General features: G+C 36.0%; 1 protein-coding gene across 2 annotated transcripts in view; it reads right to left on the bottom strand.

Moving 5' to 3' along the window:
- Nucleotides 1–1,471: 1,471 nt before the first annotated feature.
- The window catches only part of RRM2B (ribonucleotide reductase regulatory TP53 inducible subunit M2B), a 37,693-nt gene continuing 23,198 nt past the window's right edge, over nt 1,472–15,966 (bottom strand). The window contains exons 7-10 of one of the 2 annotated variants that reach the window (XM_073794642.1): nt 10,501–10,605; nt 9,200–9,313; nt 5,199–5,384; nt 1,472–3,458 (exon numbers count right to left, since the gene is read on the bottom strand). In XM_073794642.1, coding sequence (XP_073650743.1) covers nt 5,232–5,384; nt 9,200–9,313; nt 10,501–10,605 — 372 coding nt within the window. In that variant the 3' untranslated portion in view covers nt 1,472–3,458; nt 5,199–5,231. Of the gene's footprint in view, nt 5,385–9,199; nt 9,314–10,500; nt 10,606–15,966 lie in introns of both variants that reach the window. The other variant, XM_019925039.3, reaches the window with a different exon arrangement.

Raw genomic sequence — 15,966 nt, forward strand, 5'->3', positions numbered from 1 at the left:
AAACGTAGGCATTTATTACCTTGACAATGAAAGGTTACAAAGAATTGGGATAAGATTGGACCTCAGGGGGAGTTAGAGGTAGGACACTTTCTCTAGTTTTGTTGTTAGAATAAAAGTGATCCTTTTCCTTTTGTTTCAATTAGAAAACCTTAGGTAAGGACCCGGCCCCGCCTGGATCACATGCCTCACACTTGTGCCCAAACATATGAAGTACACATTGTGCAGATGAAGTAGCATTGGCAGCCCTGCAAGAACCACATGGTGGGAGTGGGAGCAACAGCTCCCAGAATCAAGTGGCTGTTATTCCCAGAAGGGAGGGCAAAACAGATATTCTCCTTAATCACTCTGATTGTAATGACTGCACAGAACAGAAATCATGCATAGAAATTGGTATCTTGGATTCTACTGCCAAGTTCTTAGGTTCTAGATTTAGAACTCCTAAATTGTCAAAATTTTCTGCTGACTCTGAGAATCTCTCTGTTGTGCCCATAGTCCAAAGAGAAAAAAGAGATGATATAGGTTCCTCTTTGGGGAGTCAGGGTAGGAGCAGACAGAGGAAACAGCGTGAAAAAGCAATTGAGGAGAATGGAGAACAAGTTTACCAGGAAACTGTAGTATGATTGTCAGACAATGCTGATGGAGGTGCTATAAACCTAAATGTTTGTGTCCCACCAAAATTCATGTTGAAACCTAATTCCCCAATATGATGATATTTGGGGTGGGGCCTTTGGGAGGTGATTGGGTCATAAGGGCAGAGCCCTCATGAATGGGATCAGTGCCCTTGTAAAAGAGCCCTCAGTGAGCTCCGTTACCACTCCCTCCATGTGAGGACACAGCCAGTAGACAGCTGTCTATAAACCAGGAAGCAAGGTTCACCAGACACTGAATCTGTCAGCACCTTAACCTCAGACTTCCTAGCCTTAAGAACTGTGAGAAATAAATGTCTTGTTTAAGCTACCCTCTCTACGGTAGTTTTTTATAGCAGCCCAATGGACTAAGACAGTAGGTAATCATGAATGTATAGTAGATCCAATTTGTCTTACATGACTTCTTCTCTAGCAGTATTTGGCTGGTGGGGTGCAAACATGGAAAAACTGGATTGTGGCTTCATAACAGGGTGGAGGAATTTCTTTGAATTTTCTATGTAAGGTAGAAATGCAGATGAAGAACACTGTTCAGGGTATTGATAGAGAATGTTACGACTAGTAATAGAATAGATTGTAGAATCTCAGCTGGATACAAAGAGACACAAAGAAAGGCAGGCTCACGGATTGGGAGAAAGTAGATGAGAGAGAGCTGCGGGGGTTCCCACTTAGGTCAAAGAAGAGTGGTAGGAGGAATAGTTAAACATAGTAATACCAATATGTATTTATCTGTATACTCAAATAGAAAATATATACATTCCTTTACTAGGATAGCCCCTGCACTTACAAAGAAACATTCTTACTCAAAAATGACATACACAAAATGATGTAGCTATGATACAGTTTATTCTAACGTACTAAACTAATAAAATAACAGAACAACTCATTTCTCTGGGGAAAAAAACAAATTCTATATATGCAGGATTGGCTGGATTGACCATAATGTAAAATATATTAAAAATATTTAAGTACACCACACCTAATAAACCTTTCTATGTAAACAGTAGATACTAGCTTTGTTAAATGACCAGACATTTGGAAAAATCAAAACACGGTTGTAAAACAGATATGTCAGTTAAGGTTCCTGGAAACTTAGAAAAAGACTGAATTGTTATGCTTTTACCTGTACAAAAAAAATTCTTCAGCCTTTCATTTTCACCTGTATTTTCTTTAACAGAATTAAGCCCCAAATTTAAAGGCTTAAATTCTTTTGTCCTAATGCCTCAGAAATATCAGATTTTCCTTCAAACCTGTTGCTGTCTGAACAGGAGCAGACCCTTTGAAGGGTGGGAAAAACAAAGATATACAGATTTCACTTCTGTGCTACGCATGCAGATTTCTGCTGAGGAAGGGTTCCTGAGTTGGCTACCAGTTCACTCAACTTAGTTCAAAAACATAATAGCTGGTTACAGGATTCAACTGGCATTCTTATAGCAGCAGCAGCTCTCTTTATCACCGAAAGTCAGTTAGTGACATTCAGCCCTTAGCTTAATCTGCACAAATGCAATTTGGGAATTCTGCGGTATGACGTTTGCATATTTAAATGTAAAATGCAAAATTCTGAATATGAAAGAATTTATTTTTTAAATACACAAGTTGTTGTGTTTTCTCTATAATTACATTTTCCATTAACAAATGAAAACCAAGGTGGCAAAAGGAGCTGAAACTTTTGCATGTTCCAAAATGAGAGAACGGGAAAAATTTCGTATATAAAGACATGACTGAGGTAAGCTTAAACTGTAAGAATAATTGTTTATTATTGTATGTAACTGAACAGCAAAACAGCCGTGTCTGAAAGCACTGGATCAGTCTTCCTGAGTCCTTCCAAGTCATGATTCTACATGGCTACAAGGAAATATTTTTAATAAATGCAATTTGTCATCAAACAACTAGTTTTTACATTCTTAAATAACCAACTTTACTATAGCAATGATTTAAATACATGTGCTGTTAAAACAAAAGTTATAAACATACTCTGAATTTTTTTCTTTGCCTGTCAGATAATATTAAAAAGAGATTCCACAACTTCTTGATTCCCTAAGAACTAAGAACCAAAACACTAAACATAATAAATAAATATGAAACCTGGAAGCCAGGAAAAGGGGATAGAATACTGAATATAATAAACCAGTGTATTAAAAATCCAGTATTTCAGTATTAAAATGTCATCTCAATACAGTTAGGTTTATTGCTACGATAAATAAGCTTCATGTTAAGGCACCTGTAATCACCTCTGAGAAAGATTTGGATTCAAAACAAAGGGAATATGCAATATAAAACTTTTTTCTTGCATTCTGATGTCACTACCGACATGTTATCAATTTTAAATGTAAGTTTTTGTATGGCAGTAGATGAATGTCTTTGAACATATTTCCTGAATATAGTTAAAATGTTTATGATACTATGATACTTTAATGAATGTATATGGTACCTTAATTAAAGTATGTGACAGTTTAATGGAAAAATAGGGAAAACGAAGTGAAGATGGATGGCAAAGGACTAAATATCAGAAATAAGACAACTTCTAAGAAAAAAAAATATATTGTAGGGACAGTGAGTATGAGCAGATCTTGGCCAAGTCATTGAACTTTGCTGAGCCTCATTCTCTCCATCTATAAATTTCAATCCTGGGCTCCCCTGGTGGCGCAGTGGTTGAGAGTCCGCCTGCCGATGCAGGGGACGCGGGTTCGTGCCCCGGTCCGGGAAGATCCCACATGCCGTGGAGCGGCTGGGCCCGTGAGCCATGGCCGCTGAGCCTGCGCGTCCGGAGCCTGTGCTCTGCAGCGGGAGAGGCCACAACAGTGAGAGGCCCACCTACCGCAAAAAAAAAAAAAAAAATTTCAATACTACCTGCTTTGTCAAGCTCATAAGGCTGTTGTGAGATCAAATGAGGTGATGCAAAAACACTCGGCAAACTATGAAGCCTTGAACAGATAAATGGTATTATTATAGGCCAAAATAGCTCAAGTTTCTGATATCCTCTCTAACAGATAAAGTTATGGCCTGTTCCTTTTGCATCCACTTGAAAACTCCCAGTTTTAATCCATTAGATAGTTGTGGAATGAATGGAGCAAAAATTTATGCAAAGAGAAAATTTCTAAACCTTATTAACCAGAATTGTATAAAATGATTTGCTGTGAGTGGGGAACCCCACTGCTTGCTTGGGTTCAGGCTACCTCTTGACAGTTCCCTACGATAGAGGGAGCAGACTTCTCAGATGCTGGCCTTTCCTCAGTCTCCCTAACCAGCTGCTGTCATGCAGCAGGCATCGTTCCATAAAAGAATTAAGTCTCATAACAGCATATAAGAGTTGTGGGAGTATAAGAAATATAGCTGAGGTCAATCACAGGTACATTCCTCAGCTTGGCACAAAGTTGAAATGGTTCAATAATCCCTACCAGGTTCTCCCTTGCTTGGTCCACAGGCCCTTCCTCCATGTATAGAACGGTTATCTAGGCCAGCTTTTTCCAACCTATGTTCTGAAGAACAATAGTTAGGTGAGATGTTAACAGGTGAAAAACAGATCTTTGTTAAGTAGGTTTGCAATATGCAGGGGCAAATCAGTTTATGTACTGCAGAATTTCTCAGTCTTTGATGTACTGACTATACATTCTAAAGGGGAATGGAGTGTACAATATTTCCCAAACTCATTTGACCACAGAATCTCTCCCCACCACCCCACAAAATATCTAGAGGGGCTAACAGCTTCTACAATACTCTTTGGGAAATGCTATTCTAGCTAATTCACCCTGGTTTTAAACATTCCAGGGCTATGTCTGGCTAAAATTACCCTTTTAATTTCTGAAGGAGCAGAATCATTTTGCTTACAAGGTCAACTAGCATGATAACCTCCTAGATTCCACTCCATAAGTATCCTGCCCAAAGCAACTTAGAACTAAATTTCCTTAACTACACACTGAGAAATTCAAAGAAGTTATTCTCATGTTAATGAAAATTATAATCTTTTTAAGGAAATCTTTATGTTCTTCCTAAAACCTTAAAAATACAAAGATCTAAGTCTAGATCTTAGGACCTAGAATCACAATTACTTTGAGGAGATGGGAGTATTTTATCACATCACTGCAATTAATACTATTACTAACAACAACAATAATAATAATAGGAGGGGGAGATGGAAGGAGGAGGAGGCTGCAACAGCAGTATTGGCTAAGAACTGATTTTGCATCTTAATCCTCATACACACTTTATGAATTCAGGACCTACTATTACATTCCTTTTAAAGATAAGTACACTGAGGTTTAGAGAGATTAACTGATTTACCAAGGGTCACACAAAGTAGGACAGAATCTCAAACTCTTATCTGACCCCCCACGCCATGCTCTTAACAAATATAATGCCATCTTTTATTTTAGCGATGAACAAAAGCATTTAGAGGTCATACTCTGACTGTTAAACAGGAAGATTAAAGCATATTTCTATAAATGCAACTTGATTGATATTTGGATTTCCTTTTGAGCAAACTCCTGTGCCCTAAAGAAGATGTTTTAGGGTTTTTTTTTTTTTTTAAGCAGAGAAAAATAGACTGCTATTTACCAATGATAAGTTTAGATATGTATGGGGAGGGTTTTAAAAATCTGCATCTAAGGTGAAGACATTATCTGTAGTTTCCGCCATAACTGCAAAACGTTGATACTCTGAAACTCGTTTCTCAAAGAAATTTGTTTTCCCCTCTAAAGAAATGTTCTCCATAAAATCAAAGGGATTTTCTGCTTGAAAAACCTGAAAAGAAAAGAAATATTGTTAGACATTCTGAAGAAGCCAAATTATATCCCACAAGAAGAACAATAGATAACTCAGGTCTCCCAACACCTGTCTAGTCACCTTAAGATCACACTATTCCCTAGGGTCCTGGAAGCACTCAAGGCTGATACATTTTAAGATGACTAAGATCACCTATTAACCTCTTAAAGAAACTATACGAGCATCTCTGGTATTCAAAGAAGCAGAAAGAAAAAAAAAGACTATTTTAAAATGGAAATGAAAGATTTAATGCCAAACTAAAATGACTAAAATGTCTTCACAGCTTGAGAAATCTAAAACACCATAGGTATTATAGGCATTTTTCACAGGTATTACCATTAGATAGTCACATCTACATGATACTACAAAATATTAAATTACCAACAATGTACTGTGGACATAAATATGTTTCTTAGCTCATAAGAGAACATATAATCATCAAATTGATGTTAAGGGACCATGATTGGGGAAGACAGAATAAATGCTGTCCATAGTAACCCCAAACAAAAACTGGCACATAAGTTGACAAAACTTTTTTACTGCTTCTGAATTCAAGAGGCAGGCCTGGAGATAAAGCTTGATGGAAATGGAGATATTTCCGTGATCCATGAAGAACAATAAAAGAGGATTTTTAAAAATTAGGAATATTCCAGCAGGAATTAGGAATACCACAGATAAGAATATATTCAAATAACCCAATTAAAAATGGGCAAAGGATCTGAATGGACAAACGTTTCTCTAAAAAAAGATATACAAGGGCCAATAAGCACATGAAAAGATGCTCAAAATCATTATCCATTAGGGAAATGCAAACCAAGACTACAATGAGATACCATTTCACACCTACTAGGATGGCTGTAATAAAAAAGACAACTTATTGTGGTCATCATTTCATGATGTATGTAAGTCAAATCATTATGCTGTACACCTTGAACTTATACAGTGCTGTATGTCAATTATATCTCAATAACACTGGAAGGAAAAAAAGATAATAAGTGTTAGTGAGGATGTGGAGAAACTGGAACCCTCATATACTGCTGGTGTTAATGTAAAATGATGCAGTGGCTTTGGAAAAGAGTATGGTAGTTCCTCTAATGATTAAAAACAGAGTTACTATATGACCCAGCAATTTCACTTCCAGTTATATATCCAAGGTAAATGAAGACATATGTTCACACAAAAACTTATACATGAATGCTCATAGCAGCATTATTCATAAGAGCCAAAAAAGCAAACCATCCAAATCTCCATCGACCGATAAATGGATAAATAAAATTTGGTATAATCATACAATGGAATATTATTTGGCCATAATAAGGAATAAAGCACTGATACATGTTAACATGAATGAAATCTGAAAACATTATACTGGCTTTGTATATACCATATACCAGTATATGGTATGTATCATATATTGTATGATTCCATTTATATGAAATGGGATTTATAGAACAGGCAGATCTAAAGAGACAAAAAATTAATAATGCCTAGGGCTATGGTGGGGATGGAGGAAAGAAAAGGAAATGACTGATTGCTAATGGGTATAGAGTCTCTTTGTGGGGTGATAAAAATATTCTCAAAGTGTTGTGATAGCTGCACAACTCTGCAAATATACTAAAACCATTGAATTGTACATTTATTAATAGGTGAACTGCATGTTCTGTGATTTATATCTTAAAAAAGCTATATGTATTTTTTTTCCAGAAAAAGTACATATGCTGGGCGTGGTTGAGCTGTGGAACTCTGTGAAATTGCCTGTCAGAAATACTGCTAAGAGGCAGTGAAAAGGTGAGTTATCACTCACAGCAGGATACAGTGGAAAGAGCACAGAACAAGTCATAGATTCACTGGATTTTAAAACTGGGTATCTTCCAAAAAATCTGATCCAAGACATTCATGTCATGGACAAAGTAACTAAGACCAACCTAAATTAAGTAGCTTGGTTTTGACACATAGAAGTACTCAAATATTTATTGACTAATCCAAAACTAAAAGAAAAGTTGAAAACAACATTAATGTGGCTTCTATTTAGAATTCTGTATAAATGACAACCATTTGCTAATTTAAATAATCTCTTATTTTACCAAAAACTAGCATTATAAGAATAATTCTTTTTGTAGTTGAGTCCAAAGTTTAGTTCATGTATTTTAAATTGTCTTGCTTTCTTAATAGACATTCAAGGCTACAAATTTTCCTCTGAGGATCTGTTTGGCTGCATTCTGCAAGTTGTGATATATAGTAATCTTAATGCCATTTAGTTTATATTTTCTATTAGTTTATATTTTCATTTTTACTCTCATTTTAAAGAATATAGTCTCAACTTCTAAGAAGATGGAACTTTTTGGTAATCTTTTATTGTTAATTTCTAATTTTATTGCATTAAATCTAAGAGGTCAGTATAATCTGCTTTTTGAAATTTATTGAGATATTTTGAAGGCCTGTGGAAAAATAATGTTTTATACTACATCCAGATTTTCTTCTTAGGAGGCATGTTTTATATATCTAGAGTTAGCAAGTTCCCAAAGGAAAAACTAGACTCAGGGGTGTGTAGTTTTCCAATAAGCAGGAGAATGTGGATGTGTGGGTGTGAGGATATGGTGGTGGGTTAAAGGATAGTGAGTTCACTTTAAGGTTTAAGTAAACAAATTAAGTTTCCTATAACAAACATATTGTATAACTTAGGGAAAAAAACAATTTCTTTTAATGCATAGTTTATAAATTTCAGAGATCATATTAATGTAATTATAAACTTTATTTCTGTCACTAATGATCAGTAAAAAGAGAGGATCTTGCAACTAAAATATATAAATAGTGATATTTTACAGTTTATAATTACAAAAAATCTTTGCCCCATCTGACTTTTTCATCACAGTATTTTTGTAGTTACCAGAAAATAAATGTATTACCAAGAAAGGTAATGATTACCTCAGCATCATGGATTCCATAATTCTTCTCATTACTTTAAACTTCCATTTCCATGCTGAGCAATCAAAACCTATAATTTCTAATTAACATATTATAGTACATAGTAAATTTCTGTGAATGTTCCACTTATGATGAATACAACATGACCATTTAGTGTTCATTTACTATATGTCTGACACTATTTTAAGTGCTTTAAGTATACCAACTCATCAACAATAATTTGTAGTAAGGATTATTATTATCTTCACTTTACAGATGAGGAAACTGAGACAGTTGTTAAGCAACTTGCCTAAGGTCACATTGCTAGAAAGTGGTGGAATCAGGATTCAAACCCAGGTAGTCTGGCTGCAGCCTCCACCTCTTAAGTCATGTGAAAAGCACACATGAAAATTCAGGTACATTATCTCTGATAAACAAAATGACAGAAATAAAGACAACTGAGTTCAAAGAGTCAAATTATGACAGTTAATGTCTTCCTAATAATGATTTCCTATTTAAAAGCACTAACCCACAACTTATAATATAGACACATGGGGATTTATCTGAGGGTAAACATATTTGCATATTGAATCCAATTACTTAAAGATAGTCCTGTTAAACAGATACCTACAATTATGTATTACAATGTAATTTATTGAGCTTATTAGTTCTAAGATTTATCAGCATGTACTTCTGTTATGAATTTCATTTAAGTTTCATTTAAGGATTTTGTAAAATCAATTTGTTGATGTAAAACAAGGCTGTTGTGGACAATTAAAAAAAATAGACTAGTATGTTACAAAAGCTTTCAGTGAAATATAGTACGTATTTTAGAGGCCTTACCTCACTATAACATTTTAGCTAGCAGTGATACGTTTTAAACACCTTACCTTTGAGAATCCAAGTTCTGAAAGCAATCTGTCAGCTACAAATTCAATATACTGTTTCATCAAAACACAATTCATTCCGATGAGGCCAACTGGCAAGGCTTCTGTTAAAAACTCCTGAGATATAAAGAAAAACAGAATAAAGTAGAAAGAATGAACAATAAATTGTATGTGTTTTCCAAATAAAAAGAGGGTTCTAATTTTATTAATCTTCTAAGTCACTGATCTTGTTCAAGGAAAGTACACTAGGATAAATTCTTTCAACATGGCAAACAATGCTCATTTGCTTAAAAATGTTTGGGGTGTTACTATTCACATTATTATTTCACATTCTCATATAGCCAAAGTAAATTGAAACTATTACACTACCGGTATTTTTTAAAGTAGCACTTACAGGACCTGAATTTATATGCTTTCTCAATAGAAAAAAAGGAGATACTTTGTTCTGAAATACCCAGAAAAAGATTCACCTAAGATGATTGTTGTGGGGAACATGACTATGAAAGGGAACTGGGAAAGAGAGAAAGCTCAATTAATAGAGAAAATGAGAAAGAAATAGAAATGGATCTGGGAATTGGGAGATAAACTGAACGCCAATTATATTGAAACACAGTGGTAAAGTTTTAATAAAGAAAAAATAAAAGCATATTAACCATTTGGATTTAGTTCTAAAAGTGATTCAAGATTTATGCCTTTTCTCTCTTCTCAATATGAAAACTATGGCTGTTAAAGTATGCACTATTAAAAAGAAGTTTAAAAACTTATTTTACTTTTCAACTAGTTCTTTAAAATGATAAAAGTACTCTAAGTGAAGCATCCAGGTCTTTCCAGTTAGAGATCTTTACATGCCCTAAATCATACTTTACTATTCACTAATTCATTTATTTATTCATTCTGTGAACATTTGATGCATGCTTCAAGCTAGATACCCTGCTAGTTTAAGAATACAAAACAAGAAACCATCACTGCCCTCTAGCAGCTAAAAACCTAGAGAGCTAAGATAATTAAAATAGTTTGTTATGGCATGAAATTTGACAGATCAATGAGACAAAAAAGTAGTCCTGAAACAAATTATAGTATACATAAGATCTCAATATATAATAAAGACTGACTTATAAACCAAATTATAAGTTGACATAATAACTGCAATACATCATCTATTGGTACTGCCAGGTTGACCATATAATATTGCTGATACCTATTTTGACCTACAAAATGGCAATTTCATGTGTCAACCTAATGAAATAATGGTACAAACATCAAAGAAAGAGAGATGTGCTAATTATGTAAGCTTTCCTGCTTACCTGCTCAATTTCAACAGCATTAACAATGATCTCCCTAACCCTTTCTTCTGAAGGCTTATTTACTAAGTATTGAAACATCAGGCAAGCAAAGTCACAGTGAAGCCCCTAAAATAGAAGAAAAATATCACTGTCAAAGGACATTTAATCAGCTATTTTCACACAGTGATGCATCAGGCATTATATAAAGTAGTTAGGAATGCAACACTGAACTTCTGGAAGACAGAAGAAGGATTAACAGGGTCAGGAACTTCTTTTCTTCAAGCCTTATTAAAATGCCAATTATAATAACCTATAATGAAAAATTTTCAATGCCAGCAAATCTCAGTTCATTAACATGGAAGAAGAATTAATTAACAACAAATCTGCAACCAAAAGCATTTTGGAAAGGAAAACAAAGAAGAATCAAAATGCAAATTCGCTCATTTTTAGTGTTTTTTAAAAAATTAAGAAATGATTGAAAAACAATTAAGTATTTAAAGAACAGGTGAAACTCACAGATTTCAAAAACACAAGTTATATTAAACAAGAATGGCTCAAGATAGAATTAAATTCAGTGTAATGAAAATGGAAACTGAAGAATTAAGGATACCATCTGAAGCTGTATAAAGCAGAAATGACATTGCAGATAACTCAACGACGAAAGAAAGCAAAATTGTGAAATACCTTGAGAACAGAATAGTTATGCAAATATATGAAGTGATATAGAAATTAAATAATTGGAGAACAGAATAGTTATGCAAATATATGAAATGATATAGAAATTAAATAATTGGAGAACAGAGCAAGGAGATTCAACCTACAATAATCGGGATTTCAAAACACAGAACAGATGGTATAAAGCTGAAAACAACAGACGAAAATTTCAAAAAAAAAACAAAAAGAGAAAGGTCAGAGACATAGAAAGATGATGGAGTTCTAAACAAAATTAACAATTAGAGACTGACAACAAGGCAGAGTCAATTAACATTTCTAAACTACAAAGAAAAAGAAATGAATCTGTAAGCCAACAAGGGAGGAGAAGGTGGAAGGACTACACACTTTAGAGGATTACAAATCAGAGCTGCTTAGCTTTTTCTAAATGAAACAACAAAAACCCAGACAATTGAAAGATAAGACTCAAATCAAGGGTTGTTTTCCAAGGATTATTTACCTAGTTAAATTGTCATTCCCAGAAGAAACCATTAGGAAAAAAACTCTTTAAATAGCTGATCTTAGAAAATTTACTAGTGAAACATACCCCCTCCACTTGACTCAAGAGGATATTTCAAATTACCAAAGGCTGAATTTCAAATGAACTGCTGAAAGGTGACAACGTAGTGTTGATTAGAACCGACAGCGAGCTACCTATTACAGAGATGAGTAAGTCAAAGGCAGGCACTTGTAATTGTTAAATCAATAAGGGAATAAAATTAATTTTGAGGTTTAAAGCGACTCTAATCAAAATCCTAGTGGGGTTGTTTTTAAGTTAAAAAATTAATCTGGAAGACTAAATGGGCAGAATCTTTTAAGAACACTTTAAAAATAAAAGTTATGAGATTTAGCCTACTAATTATCAAAACATAAAAAACTACAATAATTAAAATAGTTTATTATGGCATGATATTGACATATAGGTTAATGAAAAAGAAAAAGCCCTGAAACAGATTCTAGTATACTTGAAGTCTTAATATATAATAAAGAAGACATCACAAGTCAATGGAGAAGGAAGGATTACTTAAAGAGAATTGGAAAAACTTCCGAAGAGTGTGTGAAATAAAATTAAGTTACATTCTAACTTATCCTATGCTTTATTTATATTACATTCCATACTTGTACTAAAGAAATTTCAATGGCATTAAAGAGTTAAATGTTCAAAAGCCAAAACCAAAGTATGTGTGACTATTTAACTCATCTCTGAAAGTAGATCCCACGAATTTCAGGGTTTTGTACATTAAAAGAACAAACAGGGGACACACAATTTTTGAGGGCAGGAGCCCACTGTGTCCCCCTTTGCCTGGCAAAGTAATACAGTTATCCTCTTCTACTTCACCCAAAACTCTGTCCCCTGAGATTCGATTTGGCACGGGTATACAGAGAGGCCAAGCTTTCGGTAACAATTTTGGTGATCACCAAGGGACTGCCTTGGGGACGGTCGGGGGGGGGGGGTGTCCCTAGAAGCCAGATCACCTGGGACGCTTGCCTGGAGGCCGAGCCCCCAGTCATAACCCTGTCTGCCATCCTGGCAGCTGGAACTCTGAGGTGGGAATAGACAGAGGAAGAGGGACCGCCCTAGCAACTGCCAAGGCCCTTTTTGCCTTGAGGACATTCCTCTCTTCCTCTCTTCCTCCTGCCTGGACCGCCCTGGACGAACTACTCCTAGGAATTGTTTTGGGGAAGCAGAAAAGATAGCGTCTGATGTCGCAACACCTCTGCCAGAATCTGGGTAAGTCCCTGGGAGTGCACTCCCAGGCTCCTTCAATTTTGTCCCTCTGAAGAACTTTTGGTTCCATCTGGGGAACGTTTGGTTCCCATCTGGGGATTTTCTGTTTCAGAAATCCCATCTGTAAGGTGCAGCTTAGACTAAGGTCATGGGATAAGTGGACTTGGAAGCAACCACTCTGAGCTTTGTGCTGTCTGTTTTTTTCTGGCATAAGGCTTCCGTCTGCTGGCGAGGGTTCTGTTTTGTTTTCAGTCCGCTCATGAGTGTTCTATCAATCAAATATAGGAAGTGCTCCTTCTTTTTCTTCTCCTTCTTCTTCTTTTCCTTCTCCTCCTTCTTCCTCCTCTCCTTCTTCTCCGTTTTCTTTTTTTCTCCTTCTCCTTCTTCCTCTTCCCCTTCCCCTCCTTCTCCTCCTCTTTCTCCATCTGATAGCCCCCTGGGAAAAATCTTGGCAGACTCATCGACCTATAGTTCTAAACCTATAACTAGGAAAAAAATGAAATTCTATTGTAATTCTGTTTGGCCAACGTACATTCTTGAAAATGAGGAAAGATGGTCTTTGTTTTTTTTCGTTGTTGTTGTTGTTGTTTTTTGCGGTACGCGGGCCTTTCACTGTTGTGGCCTCTCCCATTGCGGAGCTTAAGCTCCGGACACGCAGGCTCAGCGGCCCTGGCTCACGGGCCCAGACGCTCTGCGGCATGTGGGATCTTCCTGGACCAGGGCACGAACCCGTGTCCCCTGCATCCGCGGGCGGACTCCCAACCACTGCGCCACCAGGGAAGCCCAAATGAAGAAAGATGGTCTTTGAATGGTAGCCTAAATTATTATACTATTCTCCAGCTAGAGCTGTTTTGTCATAGGAATAGAAAGACAGGAGAAATTCCATATGTTCAAGCATTCACGCAGTTACATAATAAAAGTGAGCAGCTAGGTAACAAGCTGATGGTACAAAGAGAAAGGAAAGTCATTTTGCCTAGAGCTGGTTGTTTCTGAAGGGAAAGGAAAATAAGGAAGACTGAGAAAAGAGTTGTACATGTTTTGTTCGTGGGACCATGTTTGTTGTAAGTATGCATGTCAGTACATTGACCGGTTGAGACGTCTTTGAATAACAGGGCTCACTAACAGGGCTCACGTGTGACAACACCAGGGAATCCGTCCTATTGTGTCTGGTTTTGCCTGTGGCAGAATGTTGGTTGGGATTTTCCCTTCTGGACTAGCCTTGTTATGGGTGATCAGAGCTCTGTTCCATCTTACAACACCCCACCCAGGGTATTTTTACAAAATTGGAAGATCTTCAGCTATTCCCCCATGAAAAGGAATTGTTATTTCTCTCCCCCTGTGCCTGGGCCCACCAGAACACTTATTTTATCTAGACCATCTCTAGTTCCTGAGAGTGAAGAAAAAGGCAGGGAAAGAAGGCCTTTTTAAACTCAAGCAAAAAAATTCAGATCTCTGGTTCAGTCTTTACATAAAAGTTAACTTGTAAATGAGCTCTATCTAATTGACTTAAAAGTAAACACTTACAAATTAAATCAAAATGTCTAGAAAAATGGCCAAGATAAATTTTAGGACCACATGATCTGGGAAATATTCAGTACTGAATTAATATCTGCTATTGAAGGTGGCTTAAGCTTGTTGGTTTGATTAATATAGACATGTCTTTAGAGTCATCAGTGTTAAGTAATGCAAGTGAGATAAGAGCTTTTGGGTAAACTCTTTAGGAATAATTCTCCATAAGAAAGCACATGTTTTTAAAGTTGTGCATGATCAGGATTTTCAAAGATTGGGTTAAATCTATTTGGGTAAATGGATTTTGTTGGGAGTGGGCTAGGGCAAGACCAGATTCCTATTTGCCCTTGAAATCTTTTCACTTTGTATAAAATGAGTAAGTATTGTTTGGCAGTTTCTAAAGGTTCTTTTGATCTCCAGCTAACTTTGAGATTCTTCAGAGGGCCCCTGAGGCATCTCAGAGAGAAATATTTAACTAGGATTATTTGGTATGTTAAATTAAATGTAATCAGTCAAGTTAAATGTAATCCTGGTTATTGTAACCAAGTTTCTTTACCAATTACATTGCAGTCAGATGCTTAACTGAGCCCTTTTAAGTCTTTCTGCTGCTGTACTCTGATGCTTTTGCAAAGGTACTTCATCTTCAAGAAGACTTATGTGAAGGACCCCTTTTGACAAATACAGGTCTCTGATAAATTTCATATCATACAGCTGAGCTGGTTAAGAAATGTTAAAATCTTAATGGAGAATCTGATGGCTTCATAAAAAGTTAGCAAAAGGATTAGTTACCGAGTGGGCTGGTAAATAATGTTTATGGTTTTCCCAGACATAGGGAAGCCCTTCCCCTCAAGCTACTTATGACTTAGAACAATTGGGTAAATTACACCTCTGTAGGAAAAACTGAAATATTCTTTTATCTCTGCCTAGTCCCTCCAGAAATTGGAGACTCTTGGGTTATGAAAATGGGGGTAATTTTAGAGAAAAGGATTATGTTTCAATAGATATGAAATTCTAGTTCTGTTAATTGAAGTTTGAATTTATGAAAGTTATTGTGTTAGTCACACTTTTGCCCTGATGTTTAGGAGGAAAGGAAAACTACCCAGTGAAGGTATCAGAGTGTAATTACTCATCATGTACCACTGCTTGTTTTATGTCTATTGCTGAAAGCACATGTACAATGCTTGTGTGACAATTGGGTATAAATGATAAAATGTATAGCCTATAAAGCATGTCCTCATTAACATACCTCTGTGCTTGTTCACTATACTTGATCAGTTTTCCCCCAATGTGGATTGACTAGGTAAATACAAAGGAGGCCTAGCACCAAGGGACATGATCTACACCTGGGGCAAACAGCTGAATCACCCTGGCACCAAGGGACAGATATTTTGATCATCAATGTCTTCTACTGAAAGACTTGCAATCAAAAGGGGAAATGAAAGAAAAAAATCTGCACATATTGAGGTATGAGGAAGTCACTCTGGTCTATACATGGTTTAACTTTAAAAAGCGGTAAAAAGCGGCCTGTTTTGTGGCCT

Source organism: Tursiops truncatus, chromosome 17, assembly GCF_011762595.2.
Source record: "Tursiops truncatus isolate mTurTru1 chromosome 17, mTurTru1.mat.Y, whole genome shotgun sequence".
NCBI classification, from domain to species: domain Eukaryota; kingdom Metazoa; phylum Chordata; class Mammalia; order Artiodactyla; family Delphinidae; genus Tursiops; species Tursiops truncatus.